This window comes from Glycine max, chromosome 20 (assembly GCF_000004515.6).
Source record: "Glycine max cultivar Williams 82 chromosome 20, Glycine_max_v4.0, whole genome shotgun sequence".
Lineage (NCBI taxonomy): Eukaryota > Viridiplantae > Streptophyta > Magnoliopsida > Fabales > Fabaceae > Glycine > Glycine max.
In genome coordinates, this window is record NC_038256.2 from 43,750,300 (window position 1) to 43,769,097 (window position 18,798).

The 18,798-nt window shown below is 32.8% G+C and overlaps 3 protein-coding genes and 1 long non-coding RNA gene across 7 annotated transcripts; 1 reads left to right on the forward strand and 3 right to left on the reverse strand.

The window, feature by feature from the left end:
* Window positions 1–1,370: 1,370 nt before the first annotated feature.
* Window positions 1,371–2,386, reverse strand: LOC100305811 (uncharacterized). 2 transcript variants are annotated; one of them, NM_001250094.1, is given in 2 exon segments: window positions 1,371–2,046; window positions 2,277–2,340. In NM_001250094.1, a coding segment is annotated over 1 exon segment (384 nt). In that variant the 5' UTR covers window positions 1,977–2,046; window positions 2,277–2,340; the 3' UTR covers window positions 1,371–1,592.
* Window positions 2,387–3,907: 1,521 nt separating this feature from the next.
* On the reverse strand, window positions 3,908–6,081 carry LOC100814870 (caleosin-like). Its single transcript, XR_001386814.3, has 6 exons — window positions 5,958–6,081; window positions 5,326–5,500; window positions 5,148–5,233; window positions 4,520–4,614; window positions 4,285–4,410; window positions 3,908–4,196 (listed from the first exon to the last, which is right to left on the reverse strand). It is a non-coding gene; the product is annotated as a caleosin-like (long non-coding RNA).
* Window positions 6,082–10,365: 4,284 nt separating this feature from the next.
* On the forward strand, window positions 10,366–13,113 carry LOC100786350 (uncharacterized). 2 transcript variants are annotated; one of them, XR_420401.4, is made up of 3 exons: window positions 10,366–11,141; window positions 12,551–12,697; window positions 12,811–13,113. XR_420401.4 is itself a non-coding variant. In XM_003556297.5 (2 exons), the coding sequence occupies exons 1-2, from the start codon at window positions 10,876–10,878 to the stop codon at window positions 12,612–12,614; spliced, it is 330 nt and encodes a 109-aa protein (XP_003556345.1). In that variant the 5' UTR covers window positions 10,366–10,875; the 3' UTR covers window positions 12,615–13,100. The 2 variants fall into 2 exon arrangements, 1 of the variants encoding a protein (XP_003556345.1); XM_003556297.5 differs by having other exon boundaries at window positions 12,551–13,100.
* A 53-nt stretch (window positions 13,114–13,166) lies between these two features.
* LOC100815399 (protein PFC0760c) lies at window positions 13,167–14,801 on the reverse strand. 2 transcript variants are annotated; one of them, XM_006606289.4, is made up of 3 exons: window positions 14,558–14,801; window positions 14,371–14,438; window positions 13,167–14,271 (listed from the first exon to the last, which is right to left on the reverse strand). In XM_006606289.4, exons 1-3 carry the CDS (start codon window positions 14,639–14,641, stop codon window positions 13,482–13,484), a joined length of 942 nt encoding a protein of 313 aa, XP_006606352.1. In that variant the 5' UTR covers window positions 14,642–14,801; the 3' UTR covers window positions 13,167–13,481. The 2 variants fall into 2 exon arrangements, with proteins under 2 accessions (XP_006606352.1, XP_003555502.1); XM_003555454.5 differs by having other exon boundaries at window positions 14,371–14,435; window positions 14,558–14,798.
* Between the last annotated feature and the right edge of the window lie 3,997 nt (window positions 14,802–18,798).

The following is an 18,798-nucleotide window of genomic DNA, read 5'->3' on the forward strand; positions in this document are numbered from 1 at the left end:
AATCATTCAATGCTCTAAATTTAAATTGATTATCATTATAAAATACTTAAATATCCCAAATAGCAATCAATATTCATGTTAATACTAGTTCATAAATAAGTTCTAAACACAAACAAACGTTCAATGTCTTGAAAATAATCGTTAAGTTTACAAAAAATAATAGTAAAAGTTTCTATTAAAAAAAATACCCAGTTCAACCCAAGACTCAATCCAGTTCAACCAAAGATCCACCTAGTTCAACCAGCTCACACCAATTTTGATACATTTCCCATCCTCTTAGCAAATCGAATTGGTGCCAAGACTCAACCCGGTTCAACCAAAGACCCACCTAGTTCAACCAGCTCACACCAATTTTGATACATTTCCGATCCTCTTATCAAACCGAACCGGTGCCAAGACTCAACCCGATTCAACCAAAGACCCACCTAGTTCAACCAGCTCACACCAATTTTGATACATTTCTGATCCTCTTAGCGAACCGAACCAGTGTGCCCACCGGATTCTGGTTGAACCAGCCGGTCTCATTCTTAAAACACAGCAGAAAGGTATAAACTACTTTCACAAGTTTAATAAAAAAATATACTTAGGGAACGCAAGGGGGCAATTAGAATTAGATATGATAAGTTAAGCCCAAATAAACTCTATAGAAGCCCCTCTACACACTTCCGTAGTAGACCCTTATCGAGGTGTAGAAAGAACTATCCACTTCATTAGGTCTCAGCTTTTAAGAACCTAAACTGATGAGAGCAGTATCAATTTTCACAGCAAGATATTTTCATGTGATGTATATATTAGCCAAGATTCATCACCTTATTGTATTCGTCAATCTGATACAATAAATTTGAAAATTGAAAATTCACATCCATCAAATTTAATTAGAATACACTCTAGTTGAATACACACAAGGAATACAAGTGATAATTTTTTTGCCCTGGCCATATTAAAATTTTCCATTCTAAATTGATATTTGACTTCAAAAAAGTATTGAAAAGATATGTATGTTTTATACAAATAAACTGCAGAGGAGAAAAAACCTATTGATTCTAGCCCTAAATAGAAGAAACAAAGCAATTAGTTGAGTCCATTAATAGGGGGAAAATGATTACAAAATGCAATCAAAGATCATCTTTCTATTTTCAGCTTTTGACTAAATTATTAACAAGTGTAATACTTCTAGATGTCCAAGGGATTAAGGAGATAAACTAAAGTGTGTGCTTATAAAGCCTGAAGATGTTAACATGTAACATTCTATATTGATTTTGATAAATAAATAAATAAAATACTTAATGGAGGTTAAGTTACTTCATCATTTTCATATCCCACCATCCTGCATAAACCTTCCAATTTCTGCATGCTTGCAAAAGCAAAAATGAGGCAGGAAAATAAAGAATCATATAGATCTCAAGTCAATGAACACAAAATGAACCAGCACATAGTGGAATAAACCCCATTTCCATCTCCATTGAATTTGTTGTAAAAAATTCTGAATTCCAGAGTAAAAATCATGGAATAGACAAAGCACATAAGCACAATACCAAAACTCAGTATACACTCACACACACACACACATGCCACTAAATAAAACTCAACTGCTACGAGGACCGACTCTGAGAAGAGAGTTTGAGGCATTCACTCTGGCACCTCCTGAGGCAAATGTCGTTCCAATTAGGGACTTGATGTTGGTTGATACACACAGTGCGGGCACAGGCATCAGCACATGCATCTACATCGGAAACGCCGCAAACGGTGACGCAGGTATCAGGAATGGGGTCCTTGGAGAAGGAACCAAGCTTCTTGAGCATCCTCTTTGAAGTGCAGACCCTTTCACACACGAAGATTTCATCGGAATTCCTTTCCCTCCCACGACCACTCTGCAGCCTCTGCTCCTCTGCACGCCGTTTCTTCAGGCGAAACGCTTGCCCAGCCACCACCACGGGGATCGCCGACCCCAAAAGGGACCACCAAATTTCACCCATTTTGAACACACAACAATAAATTAACAAATTCGCCTCCTCTTCCTATAATTCACATGCTGCATGCTCACAACTATACATTACGGAATTGAATTATGAATTGTTAAGGAAACTCTAGACACGCACACAGGCGAAGCGGAGCACAGAGAATGTGGTAATATATTGAAATGCAAGCGGAAAAGAATGAAAATGGAATTTATGTGCACCTAATTGAATTAATTAATAATAAAAACATGCGAATTCGATGGTGTGTCTCTTTGTATTTGCAGGGAAATGAAAGAGTAAAGGAAGTGTTGCATTTACCGCCGGCGGAGAATAGCAGGAGAGACAGCGTCGCGGTGCTTCGATGGCTTAAAACTCTCACTCCATCACAATTCACAGCAATCACTCTATTTAACATTCCTGTTTTATTTTATTTTTTTCCTCCCAAAAAATGAAGAGGAATATTCGACTACTTTATTATATTAAATAATAAACTGTATTTTTGTTGGGGTACTTAACTAATACATATTTTAATTTTAATAAATTAATTTATGTAACTGTGTTCTTAATTAACCTAAAAAACTACGATATGTTCCTAATTGATTTTCAAGTTTTATTTGATTTAAAAATTGTACCGATTTATTAAATTTTTAATAAGCTTATGAATTTAGTTTTAAATATTCATACTTTCAATCAATTTAAAAATCACTTTAAACATGATTTTTAAAATTACTTGTTAAAAAAATTAATAATTTTACCATGCATCATAATTCATGATTGAATAATCATGACATCTAAATGAAATTCATTTTTTTTGTGTATTGTATTAGTAATTTAATTTAATATATGATAAAAGGAAATTAAACTATTAATAATATAATTAAAAATTAAAATTTATCTTGATTTATATTTTTATTTTATTTTTTAAAAATTATTTTATTTTTCAAAACATGTTTGGTTTGATTTCTTATTTTTCATTTTCATCAAATAAAAATACTAAAAATTTATACTTAAAATTATATTCATTGTCACCGTAATTTCATTTTACTTGAAATGAGAATTTATTGTTTTCATATTCTAATTGTTTTCTGTTTTCATTTTCACTCAAAATATTTTTAGAAATTCAACCAAACACATTTTTATCACCATTTTCTATATTCAGTCAAAATAAAAACAGAAAACAACCAAACCAAATACCCCTAAGCTACCCAAATAAATTAATAATAATCAATCAAATTATAACATAATAAAAATGACATTAATCAATCAAATTATAGCAAAAAAAAAGTATAACATAATAAATTTAAGGGTTTAATATATTGTCTTAAAAAATTTTAATTTTTACTATTAATCTCTAAAAAAATTGAATTTTGTTTTTGACGGGACAATTGCGCAACTGTATTTTGTTCAAACCAAAGTCCTTTGATAGACTACCAACTTTATAATTCTGACAAAATAATACGTAAAAACAAAATATAAAATGATTTTTTAAATTAAAAATAATATGAAAATTATTTTTGAAGTTATTCTACTTCATTTTTTTCTTCAAACAATGAGATAATTCAAGGAGTTCATACTTTTGAGGAACCTCCAGCTTGAATCCAGAGAGCTCTGTTACCTGATGTTTCTGCTGTTTTGGATCTAGCAGATAGCTCTGTTATCTGTTTCTTTCGTGGATTTTGGGTTGAGCTATTAGCCCCTTATTGAAAAAATAAATAAAATCTTCATTTTTATTCTATTGTAAAATACATAAACCATGTTCATTATGGAATATTGCCATCAACAAGTCATTTTCATCCGTGCCTCTCAAATCTCGATGATTAATTAGTATCTGAATTCTGAACCTTGTAGGAAGTAGGAACATACCAGTGTTTTGACTGATTAATATGAATGAAACACAACAGTAGCCTTTTTCCACACGCGAGGAAAGGTTACATAACAAGAACGTATGCTAGACAGTAAACTCTTTTATTATACTGATCAATCCCAAGGTTTTGTTTTCGAACATTACACCACTAAGATGTCTCAGAGAAACGACACATAACGTAACTATACATACACACTATATAGTACTACATAATCCAATTTCAACCCATCTTGGCATCACTAGTAGCATGCATTTTAGCACATTAATCAAATAAGCTCCCATCAAAGCATCTTCTAACAGCTTCTTTAGAGAGGAAACCTTCCTCATCCCTAGCCAGAATGTACAGAACCCCCCATTCAAGTTTAGCTGCAAGCCTGCAAATTAGTAAAACACACATTCCATATATGTAACATTTCATTGGATCTATACAATGAAAGTAATTTGAGATGTCAGAAAATTCGCCAGCCAAATATGTCAAACGCATTTCGGTTTCCCTCTGTCATGTCCCAGACCTCCCCATGTGTGAGCTTGTCAGGAACTGTACGAGCATACTTACTGAACACGTTCTCAATATTTGCTGGCACATAACTGTTGTTTCATTTCATTAAGGACAAATCGTATATAGTCAATAGTTACATGCATGATACATTTTTTTTTTTAATATATACATGATTATTCATCAGCATCGATCACTTACCGTCCTTCTGTGTCATAAACTCCTGATTCACTCCCATGCTTTGCTTTGGGTATGTTGTGCATGTACACAGGAAAAAGGAGAGAAGGAAACCAACTCTGTATAATTACAATTCAAGTGAAGACTTATATCTTGAATATATTATAATATGTTTTTGTCCAGGGTTCGTACCTAAGAAATACGGACTCTGACTCAACAGAGAGAGTGGATCCGACTCTAGACTCAGACACGATTAATCTCTAAAATCTAGGAGAGGGGACAACATTATATATAAACTGAAAAATGAATAACATATAACAAAGTTTTGTTATATCTAAAATGATGATATTTTTAAATCAAGATTATTTTTTTTTTCAAAGTGTATGGGTTGTAGAAAGATGTTTAAGTGTTGAAGTCAACAACAAAAAATGATTTTTAAATTAAATTCTAATAAGAAGGATCGAACTAAGTGTTGTGTCAAATGTCTGACAGGACAACGGATTTCAATGAACAAGCTAATAACTGCACAGATTTTCATGTTTATATTGTAAAATATGCTCAAGTGCTTAATCCCTAAGATATACAGCATAGTTGTCCTTTTCCCGTTTTGATTCTAACTTTAAGGAAAAAAGAGAAATAAAAATGACTTAACAGGCTGAGTGGGATAACTCAATCCAGCATTGATAACAACAGCTAAAATAACAGATGCAACGACATTAAATCCAATAGCACGCAGCCCTGAAAAACAAAGATAAAGGAACTTTAGATTAGATGATAAAGAATGTGCCGGTGAGGACGCTGTTGGAAATCAAAACTGTTACGTTACGTACCCATGTAAGTTTCCCAAGGGTAAATGATTCCATTGTGATCTTGATCAAAAAAAGCACAATGTTGCTGGAGAGCAGATAAGTTGTGGTGCCTTTGGGCCTGTTGTTCCATTTGGGTGACCCTTATCAGGAGCTTTCAATGCTCTGAACGTGTCACATGAAAAAAAATATGGCTTTGCTACACATATAAGAGGAAATTTAAATCCAAATTATTTAAACAACCCATTTGATGAAAAGTACTTTTTATGCCTTGTATGTTCTGTTTCATTCAAAATGCAACTGTCTCCTTAACTAATATCTGACTTAACAGGACACGGAAGATTAATTTATTTACTTGTAATTCAAAACTTAAAACAACGCAATACTAACTTACACTGATAAATGATGAGGGACCTTAGCAGCATAAAGGGAGAGAACTCATGAACTTAAGATTGACAAAAAGTATTCATGGCATGGTCCTTTTGAATATAGGAATAATAAATACTGAAAACGGATGACAGAATATATTATTAGAATCTGCACAAAATTAGTGTATATGATCCTATAGCGTGGCCTTATATATGTTTTCATTCCTCTCTCTCGTGACTCAAGAGATAATGGAACTCCAAGAAGTTTTAAAAGATGAAGACTCTTACATGGTTTTGGTAGAGAATTTTCCAAGTCACTTCTGACCCTTCTCTGTGCAGTAACCGGTGCATTAGGAGCTTCAGTTATCAAGGACTCCCTCTCCATTTCTACAGCCATTTTGATATGCTTCTTCTCTTTCTCACTAACTCTCGTATATATAACTATATCTTCTCAACTTTTATTTTTCTCTTTTCACCTCCTCGTAGAGGTGTTGGTGCTGCATCATCACCTTGTCTATAATAAAAAATAAAAATTTTAACTTGGTGGACACAGTAGAAAAAGCCAGCAAATTCCACCAAGTTACGTGGCAAACATGCACAATGTTGCAGTGCATATTGTGCCAACTGCCGAGTTAGGATGGGATGCATGTAATTGTTTTGTCGGTTACTTGTCATCTCTGAATATCTTTCTCGATCATTGTCTAACATACCGTCTCTTGCGTTGGGCTGAATTTGATTTTATGAGGGAAAAAAAAAGTTAAATAGATTAACGGATTCGAGTGATACTGTTGGACTTAAATATTTTAAGTAAGATTTTCACTTTGAATTTTGTAAACGAAAAATATAATTAAAAAATAAGATTTTACTTAAAATAGTCACTTAGGTTCTTTAGGGTTTATTATCATCAATAAAATGGGTCGGTGATACTTTAGAATTAAGGTTATAATGAGAGAAAAGTAGTGTTATAGTGTTATTAATTATTTGGGATTGAGCTCGAGTTGAATTTTAGTATGAAAGAGTAGTTAAGAGAGGAGAAGGACATCCCACTCAAAATTTTGACAGAAAAATTATTTAAATTATCTATTTTTTTATTTTTTAGGAATTTTTTATCTATTTATTATTATTAATTTATTTTGTCCTCAATAGATCAATTTAAAATTTTAGACTGTAAGATTATGTATTTTTATTTTCTAAACTTTTAGTATAGTTTCTTTTTTATATTTTTAGGAAATTCAAGAAAGACTAAAATGAAATGTGGGCCTTTCCAGGAATATAAGCTAGGCCGTTGCTTCCTGCACCCTATAATTACTTTTTGCACCTAATGTGGAATGTAAAATTCCATCTCGGACTAACTTTTGCGAAAGATTAAAAAAGAATAGCAAGCATCTGCATAAAAGCTACTCAGAACAAGAAAAAAAAAAAGGAGGAAAAAAGAGGATTAGGAGATACTTTCTATTATACATTCTTTAGTTGTCATTAGGGATTCTTTCTCTCAAGAAGCGTTGCAGGCATAAGGAGAAGGATTATGGTGAAAGCTCACATCTTTTCAAGCGTCAATGGAGTTCTATTTTTTCTCTCCCTTAATCTCTATTGTTCTTAGTCTCTCTATGTCTTGCTAAAACTCTGTTGTTAGAATTAAGAAGATTTCTATGTAAGTTATGAGTCTTTGATTTGAGGATTTTTTTCTTAAAAAACGTTTATCTTATCATCGTGTTAGTATTATCTTTAAAGATGTTTTTAGTCTTTAAAAAAATTTCAACTTCTAATTTTAGTCTTCATAAAATTTTAATTTTTTTTCTTAATTATTATTTTGTCTAGTTTTAAACTTTTTTAAACATTGATGGTAATTATTAAAAAAAGTTATTAGTTGAATGATTTAAGTGTGGTGTAAAAAACCAATAAGTTGCTGGTTCGAGTGGTCAGAACTCGATCTTCTTAAATAAAGTCTCAGGTTTAAATCTTGTGAATGAAAAAAATATAATTAAAAGGGATGATCCTACTATAGATGATCCGTCAGGTTTTCCAACGAAGATTAATCATCATTAAAATTATCAACATCATGATATAAAAAAATGTGGTGTAAAAATTAAAAAATCTTTACAAAATTTTTATAATTAAAAATATATTTACAGTTGGTATATTTAAATTAAATTTAATTTTAATTTGCATGTTTGCAAACTGAAATTCCATGTTAGAAAATAACTTATTTAATAAAAGAATTTTTGTTTAATTTTGTTTATGCACTGGATTTCATTGAACTAATAACAGTTACATACCACAAGCGGTGATGCAGGGAGGAATACCCATAGTCTATGAAGAAGAAAAAAAGACTCAAATCCCAAGTTGAGCAATGTGATAATGTGAAACAAGAGAACCAAACAGAACAAACTAATTGAACAGTAAATGCGGCAAGACCCTGCATTTAATGTTTGAAGATTTTGAGTTGAATAAAGTACGTGATTGGTCCAGATATATGAAACTCACATGGTTAACGTTAACTCCCTGTATTTTAGGCGCGCCACACGTGGTATAGATCTCCCTCCCCATAATATGAAGCTCCCATCACCACCATCCAACCAGCAGCACCACTAATTAGTTAATGTAATAATCGAGTTGATAGGGAGTGTTTACTGTGCAACCATACTGCACTTTAGTTGAATCTGATTAAGCCTCCAAGTCCAAATCCTTCTTTGGCAGATTCAGTGTTGTCCACAAACTTCGGACAAATTAATTGTCCATTTCAATTTCAATGGTGTAAGACAATTATATAAAGATATCATTGGTAGGACCGCATGGGAAGAGGTTGGGTTCTTAAAGATAACTTAAATCAGGTAGGATATAAACAAATTTAAAAGAATACATTGTAAAAATATGCTAGTTAAAATAGATAAATATACATGGTCACGTGTAATATAAGAATGATTATGTGAAAATTAAAATGATTAATTTTAACTGTTAATTAAATTAAAATTTTAAAAATTTAATTTATGTTAAAATTGTTATAACAACCATTAATATCATGATTTTTACCCTGATTACAATGTTAATGATGGTGATGATGACAACAGTAATAGTGACAACAATCATGTTGGTAACAATAGCAGTTGATAATCTTGGTAGTGGTTATGATGATGATCATGACAGTTGTAACGAAAACATCATAAGAGTGATGATGGTTAGGTCATGATAATGATAGGTTTTAGATATTTTAGAATAACATAAATTAAAATTTAAAATATTTGATTTTTTGTTTAATAAATCTTATTGCATTGTGTATTTCTTGGATAGTCTCTCAAATATTTTAACCATTGATTATAAAGTATGTGTATCTAATGATCTTAATTTTTTTCGCACTATACATACCTCTCGAAACACGAATTCTCACACTGTGTATATCATGTAAGGGGTATGCATTTTGGCCAACCTCGTAGATCATATGCGAAGTTTGTCCATCGTAGTATTCAATATTCATCATAAATAAGACGAAGGCTATGGTGTATAAGTTAAACTTCTCACGCACTGTTCGCAAATTATTTCTGATCGTTAGATTTTTTTAACATGAAATCTATGGTTCAAAATTTTCTTTTTCTTTTTTTTCTTTTCCCAATTTTGTCCCTTGGAGAACCCCTTCCATGTCTTCCCTTTAGAGACCCAGTGATTTCGATCTCCACCTTCCTTGGCGCTAAACCATCTAGCATTTTTTTCACACAGGATGATGGGGGTGGCCGACAGCAGCGACACACGATGATCCCCGTTCACATGCAAGGAAAGGTTTCGCAATGGTTCGTCATTCTCCTTTGGGAATTAATTTCTTGTTGATCTGTGTTGAATTTTTTGTTCTATGTTGGATCCTTGTTGTTTGTTATTTTCTTGAAAGTCATTGATAGTCATGGAGAAGCAATGGATAGAAAGGTAATGGAGAGAGAAGGGACGATGGAGGAAATTAGGTGATTGGAGAAACGAGTAATTAGGGACAAATTGGGAAAGAAAAACAAAAAAGGAGAAAAAGAAAAAATTAAAAAAATATTAATCATTGATTTCAAAATCAGCACATCTAATGATTTAAATTTACTTAGGTACCATGTGAAAAATCTTTTACTTTCGCACGGTAGAATCCGTCAATAAACAAAGGGTGAAGAAGAAAATTTTTAAGAGAATTTGTCTAATTTTATATAGTACGGGAAAAAAAATCCTTATGGTGGTGACACTTCTGGCCAACTGCTAAAAGGTTACTTTTTTCTTCTGATGGTGGATGATGCAAAATAAATTTTTGCACCTTAATTGATCTTACGGCTAAAAATAATGGTGTAAAATGGACCACTTTTTCAGTGATCCACCATAGAATTCGCCTATCTAGTATTATATCTTTGTTTTTTTTTAATATTTTAGGTATAAAGTGATAATTATAGAATAGTTAAATAATAAATAAATTATTAAATAACAAAAAATATTTATATTTTCCAATTAAATATTTATATAAAACATATAATGAATAAAAATAAAAATTGAAAAATATAATGATTTTTTTTTTTACCACAGTTTCATTTCATGCCATACGCTAAACAACCTGATTTTAATTTTAAATTTCTTTTTTCCAACAAACCCAATTAAATATAATCCATTCAGATTTGATTCTATCTCCTAATCTTAAAAGAATCCAATTCATAAATCCTGTGCAAATGACGGGATTTATCTTTTTAAGGCGTTGAAAAAGGATTTTACAAAAACATTATTGAAAGTGAGTAAAATCTGTTTTTATTAGAGCGTGTTTTTTTCTTCCCCTAGTAGTAATAATAAAGCAAAAACCTGTTTTCGGAACAGTGCGAGACTGTACGTGCATCAATTCGGATTCTGGTTGTGGATTGTTTTCACTTTGTAACCATACAAATTTATGTCGTTTTCTTGTTTGTTGATACTCACTGCTCCTCCATTAAGTGGGTCGTGTCAAAGTTAATATCTTTTCTTCCGCTTTCATTCTGTTTCCCCTGTTTTTGTCTTCCTTCAACTCTTTGGTAAGTTTCCTCCGAAATTTCGGTTTTTGGAGGGACATAGATAGCACTTGCGCTGTGATTTTCAGGTCAATGGGTCAAATGGGTTTCTTCCAAGTTCCTTAATTTCCCTGAATTTTCGTTTTTTCTACTTCGGTCTGCCACGGAAAACGTACCAGCGAGAGAGAGAGAGAGCATAAAGAGTGTTGTTATTATTGATGGATACTAAAAAGTCAACCAAGGATACTAATGGCTGCATTAACAAGCCTATGGCTGTGACTGTGACTCTGACAGTGGCTTCTTTAGAGGGCAGAAAGGTTGAAGATCATAGCAATAGAGAAGATGAGAGTGATTCCAATTCTTTGTTGCCAGTGCGAAAAGGAGGAATTGCACGGAAATCAGATAAGACTTATAGGAAAAGGAAAGTGCAGTGGAACGATAGGATAGGAAACAAGCTTGTTGAGGTTTTGGAATACGAGCCAAGGTAACTAGTAACTGACTAACTTGTGTGTGTGTGTGTGATGAATTTTGCTCAGATACATCACAGTCACACGTTGCAAATAAATAAACACGTGCGTGTTGTGTACTGGCTCAATCAGCTGTATCTTGATAAAAAAGAGAGAGAAAGAAAACTTTGAAATAGTTTCCTCCCCCCCCCTATTTTGTGCAAATGGCAGAATTCATGTGTGTCTCTGCCTCCTTTGAATTTATTGTTGTTGTATCATGTATGCCTATTGCCTAATGCATTGGTGGGTCACTGAATTACAGTGTCCTTTATTGTTATATCAGGGTGACTTCATTTATGGATGCATCAATGTGGCTAATTGTGTATTTTGCCCTTTATGAATCCTTTTTCATGTTTAGTGTATGTTAAGCATTCCTGATATTCGTAGAATTTCCCTGCCAATTTTTCATCAAATTCTCTAACTAAAATTCTCCTTTGTGGATTCATTTACATTTTCTTTTTGTGTGTTGTTTCACTTTCACACATTCCAGGAGTAATCTTAAAATGTGAAGAAAGATTTGTGAAATTGAAAATATTAATTTTCTGATAGTCCTTTCAAAAGGCTCCTGAGAAGTACCTTCGTTCTTTACTTGCTTCTGACCACCTGAGAATTAACATTTGCAATGACTGATATTCAGCACTATAAATGGAAATGTCACAATAATTAGGTAACTATAGCATTTTATTATGTCTACGGTGACTTGTGTTCACTTTTTGTTTTGAAATATTGATCTCTCTTTTAATTCAAGATTTGTGTTTTATGTTAATTTTATACCAATCACATACATTGTATATAGTTTTGTCATGTCCTGTTCTTTTAAAGTTAGTTATAACACCATATATCATATAATTGTCCTCTGTCATATCTGTGTTTTCTAGCTCATATCATAAGACAAATTTTAGGAAATAAAAATCCAGTTCTTATCTATATAGAAATTAGAAACAGCAATAAAAGTTGTTTTTTCCATTAAAATGAATGAGGTGAGAACATAAATTAGCACAAGTAGTAAATTTTGAGACATGTTCTTGTTTTATGGCTTAGGAAGATATGTTATACAAGCCCTGAGACTCAACCAATCAACAACTTCTGAAATGAAATTGAACTTATTCATCTTTTTTTTCTTGATATACATAAATATTTAATTATGTGATTAATTCAGAGGTTAAATTTGGTAGGAGTTTCTCCCAAGTATGCTGGTGGAAAAAAAATAAAGGAAGAAAACAATAACCAAAGTTTTCTATCGTACCTGGGATACAAGTTCGAAGCATTTGCTTTACAATGTTATTCTAGCAAATTCTAGCGAAACAAGGTTGAATATGATAATCAAGCCGAGATGTGACATATAACCATAATTATCTCACATTTGGTCTTTCAACTATATGCGCAGTGATGTTAGTGACTCAGAGGATGAGGATGACGGCGGCGATCCTTGTATCTGTTCAATTATGTAGAGATCACCTTGATAAGCGATGCCAAATTTTCTGCTGGACTTATCATGGGAGCATCCTTGGGGGCTGTGCAACCTGAGTTTGAAGTAAATATGATGACTTGGGACTAACTCTTCAATAACCAAGATAAGAAGCTCCTTGTGTTTGCCAATATTTGGATCCAGTTTATCTTACTAGATTTTTTGACATGATTTCTTAGGTTGACTTTTGTGAGCTCTCCAGCAGATCAAAGAACACACACATTGCTTCCAACAGTATGATTTGGAAAGTATAGATAGTAGCACAACTTCCTTGTAGATTAAGTAAATAAACATTTTCATGCTTAGCCACAACTTCCAACAATATGACTTGGTACTGTTTCTCTAAGAATTATGCACTCATTATGTGGAATAAATTTTCATGATTCTAGTATTTATTCCCAAGTAATCTGCCGACAGGGTTTCTTTGATTCCGTTTGCATTTAGTTTACTTTTTATAATATATTAACCCATGTTGCGTACACAAAGATCACTTTGCAGAATGTCTTAATGAATACAATGTACTGTAATGTGAACATGAAAATTGAGAACACCTCAAATTGTATAGCTGTTACATGAAGATACAAAATACACAAATACACTCCCCATTGATTACAACATAACCATTCACAAAACAAAACAAAATACGGCATAAGAATTAGAAATACAAATACAATGAAATCAACCCAACCGGCAGATACTGATTTGGTGAATGAATAATCAACAGAAGAATCAAAATTTGATGCGTCCTCCTTTGAAGTTGCTGTCCATGCTGGTGGCAAAAAAAATGCTTCGTTAAGTCCACAGAATTGATATTTTCTAAGTTTCTGTTTTTTTCAATGACATGACCGCATCATTGGCAATGAATTGTGGTCGAGGAGACACGATAATTAGGAGAAACCAACCAGTTTGAAAGACTAGCATCAACTGCAATTTCTGGCAATAGAGGCATGGACTGAAGGGCATTTGATTCCAAGCTGCAAGGTGAGAAATTCAAGCTTGCTTCAGAGACTAAGGGCATGTTTGTATGTTGCTTTGATGGAACATTCTCCTTCCTCGTGTGCTTGCTTGATGATACAACTTTTGTTTTGATTGCTTTCCACTGTGTGAGATTCTCCACAGGGATCAGAACAGAATGCATGTCCTTGCTTCTGTCTCCTCCACTTAAATTGGATTTCAGCTCAGCTTCATCTAGCATCTGATTCCTTATCTTATCTTCTGCCAGAGAAGGATAGCATGACTCCGCCAACTCTTTCTGTTTAGTGTTTGCATCACATACCTCAGCCTCATCATTTTCCAAACTTCCATCACAACCATCATCATCCCAATCATACTCATCATCATCAAATTCATTGTCATCGTCATCCTCATAGTCATCAATGTCAGAATCCTCATATGCCATTTCATCCTCCTGATCATCATATCCATCTCCGCAATTGTAATATCTATGATTAGAAGGGTATCTCACTGGCAAGGCTGCAGATCCTTCTGTTTCTGCAGCATGGTTCCTATTTTCTTCTTCCTCATTATTCAATACCTGATAAGCTGTGGGGTTTGGCTCATATACCTGTACATTCAAATTGAAGGTAACTTTCTTCTTCTTGCTTTTAACACTATTCTGCTCCTTAACTTCATCTCTTCCTCTGAAAAATAAAATAAATATAAATAAATAAATAACCTATCTTATCTACACATTCACATAACACATCAAGGTAAACGAAGAGAGAGTAATAAATACTAACCTGAAATCAGAATCAGGGATAGTGAATTTTTCGGTTATGGCAAGAGCTTCATAATTTCCATATTTCTGCTAGATAATACAATTATCTTTTAAAGTTTTAATTGATAAGTGGCAATCTAGATCAAGTATGAACATATTTTTATACAAATATTACAAATTAAGAACAAAGGAATGGGGTGTGTACTTACTTGGTGTCCAGCTAGGACTTTGTAGATAGTCTTTCTACGCTTTCTTTTGTTGGATAGACCAAAACATGCCATGAAACAACCCATGTCTATTGGGAAGAGGAAGAGGATAAGGGGGAGGAATGTTGTTGATAAGGTGGCATATAATGAATGAAAGTAACTGAGTCAGAAACTGACATGCATGCCACCCAGAGAGAGAGAGAGAGAGAGAAGGGAGAGGAACATGTGACAAGTTTAAAAGCCGTTTGGCTCCAAAGAATTTCGAAAATATTAACGTTAGGCTTTTAATGATGATTGTGGGCACAAGAGTATTTTAATAATGTAAGAATGAAAGGTAGGGACAACATTGGTTACTTTGTCTCATATCTGAAAAATCTTTTGCTCTCCTATATTTGACTACTTGTCGTTATAGCAAGAAAGGAAAATGCCTTGTATTTAATCTTCTTGAAACCGGATTGGGTAGTGAATTTGTGAAGCTTCCGTTTTAAAACATCTTGTCAATTTGATAGGTAAAAATGAATGGCATTGTAGAAAATCATGGAAACAAGTTTTTCTCCGTAAACAAAATGATCGGATGGTTCATGATTTTTTTATAACCATGTTATTGATATAAAATAATTTATTAATTTTATCAATATTTAATCTCTACTGATAAATTTAACTCATCAGTTTTAATGAATTGTCGAAAAATCGAATGGTTCATGGTTTACATCAACTAATTGTTTTAATCAATTGCTAAATTACCTTGCCACTCTTCAAATTAAAGTCGTGCTTTTGCAAAATTAATGTCTTGAATGGTTGGCATATCTATAACATAAATGTCCAGCTAGATCATAATTTTTTTAATACTTCTTGTTTTACTGCGTTTTTAATACTTCTATGTCATGCTATGTAGTACTATTTTGGTCGAAGAAAATATCGTAAGCCATATCTAGAACGTGGAATCATTCGCAGTACCATAAACTATGTTTCTATTTAAGCTACTTTGATATTCAAGTAGAACTACGAATATTTTCATTATTTTGCTTTTAACTTACAAGAGTTATTATACTACTTATGTATCGAGACAATAATTTAGGCGTTCACTTTGAAATTTGAATCAAACACTTGATTTTTCATCCCTTTTTGTTGAGTTACTGCTTTGCTTTATTCAAAGAAGAATAATAAAATTCTTTACCCAAAAGAAAGTATCACTTGCTAGTGACTACTTTACTCATAGTTTGGTAGTATGTAATGAAATAAAATTGAGAAAAAAATGTTTGAATTAAAGTATAGTATAATGAAAGTAAAGGATTCACTTTAATTTTTTTTCACTTCTCCTCTACCAGACTATGCATTAGCCTGTTAATTAAAAAGAATTTACAATTTTACTTAATAGGTAATTAATCCTGATAGTTATCAATCACGAATAATAGTGGTTTCAAATCTTCACAATATTTATTATTATTTTAAAATCAACAAAATATATATAATATGGTGGTTTGAAAATTATATTTGGAAAGATTATTGATGCTCTTCTATTTCTAATTGGAAGTGAGACAAACTTGCAAGAGTTGAGATGACAACGTTGACGTGCTTCATGTGTCCATCTCTGGTGAGTTTGGAAGACAAGAGAGATTAAGAATTAGATGCAGCAACAGCATGTCAGTTAATATTCGAAGGGAGCCCGAACCCGCTAACGACGTTGGTGAAAGCGTTTGCTCCCGCCATGGTGGCCAATCTGGGTCTGGGCTTCCACTTCCTAGGCTGCACTGTGGACGAACTCGGAGACATTGTATCAGTGAAGATGCCCCAAACAAGCTCAGCAAAAACCCTCTTTGGAATTGCGCTTGCATTTCCGCCATCGAAGTCATGAAAATTGTCGTCGATAATGGGGGGTTTTGTGCTGATTGGGAGCTACTCGTCGCTGGAGTTGATGTCGTTGAATTTTCTTGCAGAGGAGAAGAAGTTGTATTTCGTTCGCTGATTTTAAAATTATATTTGTTTTATTTTATTAATTTCAAAATAAGAATAAATATAGCGACGGTTTTTAACCGTCACTTTTCAACTTAATAATTGTCAGGATTTATCACCTAGCTGAAATTCATTCAATTTGAGGAAAATTATCCAATTGGATAAAATTAAAAAACAAAAGGATACAATTACATACTAAAAAACTTAATTAAACACTCAAAATAAACTAAAAGTGCATTTTGATAGAGAATTTTAATTGAGCAAAGAAATTTATCAGAGAATTTAAATTTCTGTAATCTAAAATTTATTGTTTGAATGTTTTTTTTTATAAAAAATTTAAATTTTTGGAATTTTAAAACAGAATTTTAAATAGTTAAAGGTGTGAAATTTCATTTTGCTTCTGAAATGTGAGAAATTGAAATTTTCTTATTGACAGAAGAATCTTTCTAAACTTTTGCGTATTTTCTTTATAACCTTCATCATTTCTTCCACATGAAAGTTTTCAAAATCTTGTTCTCGAACTCGCGACTCTTCCCTCGTGCCGATGATCCTCTTCTTCAAGAAACACCGTCTGAACTCGTGGAGCATCGATCGTGTATGGACGTAGGGAGACACGTAGAACTGTATCCGCCGGTTATGGAAGCAGTCATCGCTACCCATCACGCGGTAGAGGTGTTCTTCGGCGTGGAGGGCCTAGGCCATGCCTTGCGATGTTAACTGTGGTAGTGTACGTCGCCATGTCTCGATTTTCCTACAACTTCTCATACTGCATCAATATTATTTTCTTTGGAAGTACACCTGTCATATATTCTCTTCTTTTTGCATTCATTTTCTCACCCTCACAACTTTAATTTTTTTTTATTCAAACACAAAATTTTAAAAATAAAAGAATTTCAATTAAAATATTTAAAATTCTTAAAATCAAAATTTTAACTTCACTAGTCCAAACACACTCTAAGAGAATTAAGTCTCACAATAACTACGCGAAGAGGTTGGATATCAACCCTATGAATTTCTCTAGCGTATTAAGGATAGAATAAATTGGGCTTGTACACATGTAAGGAAGGGTCATGTTTCCTGTACCCCGTGTATTTCGTACACCCCCTTTCAAGTTTCACCTTTCATAGCAGTGGCGATTTTCGTTCCCATGTCACCGCCACATAAAGTGATTGCACTCCCTGCAGAGAGATATTTGCTTCCTCTTTGTGGCACCACATCTTCTAGTCCCTTTTGCTATAGAGGCCAGTTTTTGTTTTTTTGTTTTGTTTTTTGTGGTGTTTGTGTTTTTTTCGGATTATTGAATTCAAAAACTGAGGTTGTGTTGCAAAGTAAAAAAATTCATATTAATTTGCATGTTTTTGTTGCCTCCAAAGCAAATGATATGTAAGTTTAGTTAGGTTGTCCCGGAATAGGTAATATGGAACGCATCAACTAATCTAAAATTTATATTACGGATTGCCTGTGCCAAAATTGGATTTGTATAAATTCCAGATCACCTAATTCGTAATGAAAATTTTATATTACGGATTACATACTCCAGAATTCGTACCTTTTCAAACGTTTTGGATTAGATGATCCAGAAACATTACATGATTTTGCCAAGTCCAGTAGCTACAATGATTGCAAGGTTGAATGTGTGAAATGTGACTACAATTTGAGTCATTGGATCATGACTGCAAGGTTGAATATGTGGAGTGTGCAAGGTAATTAATCCTCTATGATTTATGAAACCCACCGCGTATGTGGCAAAATTATGAATTACAGTGAGAACTTTCAAATATTATCTTTAGAAAGAAAATAAAAGAAAGAGGGAGAAAGGGAGGGAAAACCGGAGAAGCTGACGAGAAGAAGGGTACGCGTAGGGCTGGGAGTACAAGTATAACATATAGAATAAGAAGGATAATTCTGAGATTTTCAAAATTATAAAAGAAAAAGGAGGTGCATGTTGAAATTTATGAGGTGCAGGAAGTAACAGTCATAAGGAGCAATACAATTCATTGAACAATCCAAGATAAAAAAAAAAGTATATCCAAAATAATTTATAAAAATTATCATAGCAGTATTCACTTTTTCTCTCCATTTTTTTATACTATTTTGTCTCTTAATAATATTTTAAACTACATTACTACTATCTTTAATTGAATATAAAAAATCTCATTAACTACATATAAAGTTCAATTTCAAAATAACAATGCACTTTTTATTTATTTAATCTCCATCATCTTTCTCTTTTTATTTTATTTTTATTCTTTTTAAATAGAGAAAGGCACATTATGCTCACAGTGTCTCCC

Coding starts and splice junctions, on each gene's coding strand:
- LOC100305811 (XM_014772210.3), bottom strand. CDS start 1,976: ATGGGTGAAATTTGGTGGTCCCTTTTGGGGTCGGCGATCCCCGTGGTG.
- LOC100786350 (XM_003556297.5), top strand. CDS start 10,876: ATGGATACTAAAAAGTCAACCAAGGATACTAATGGCTGCATTAACAAG. Junction 11,142..12,550: donor GTTTTGGAATACGAGCCAAG/GTAACTAGTAAC, acceptor CTATATGCGCAG/TGATGTTAGTGACTCAGAGG.
- LOC100815399 (XM_006606289.4), bottom strand. CDS start 14,641: ATGGGTTGTTTCATGGCATGTTTTGGTCTATCCAACAAAAGAAAGCGT. Junction 14,439..14,557: donor AAGTCCTAGCTGGACACCAA/GTAAGTACACAC, acceptor TGTATTATCTAG/CAGAAATATGGAAATTATGA. Junction 14,272..14,370: donor ATCCCTGATTCTGATTTCAG/GTTAGTATTTAT, acceptor TTTATTTTTCAG/AGGAAGAGATGAAGTTAAGG.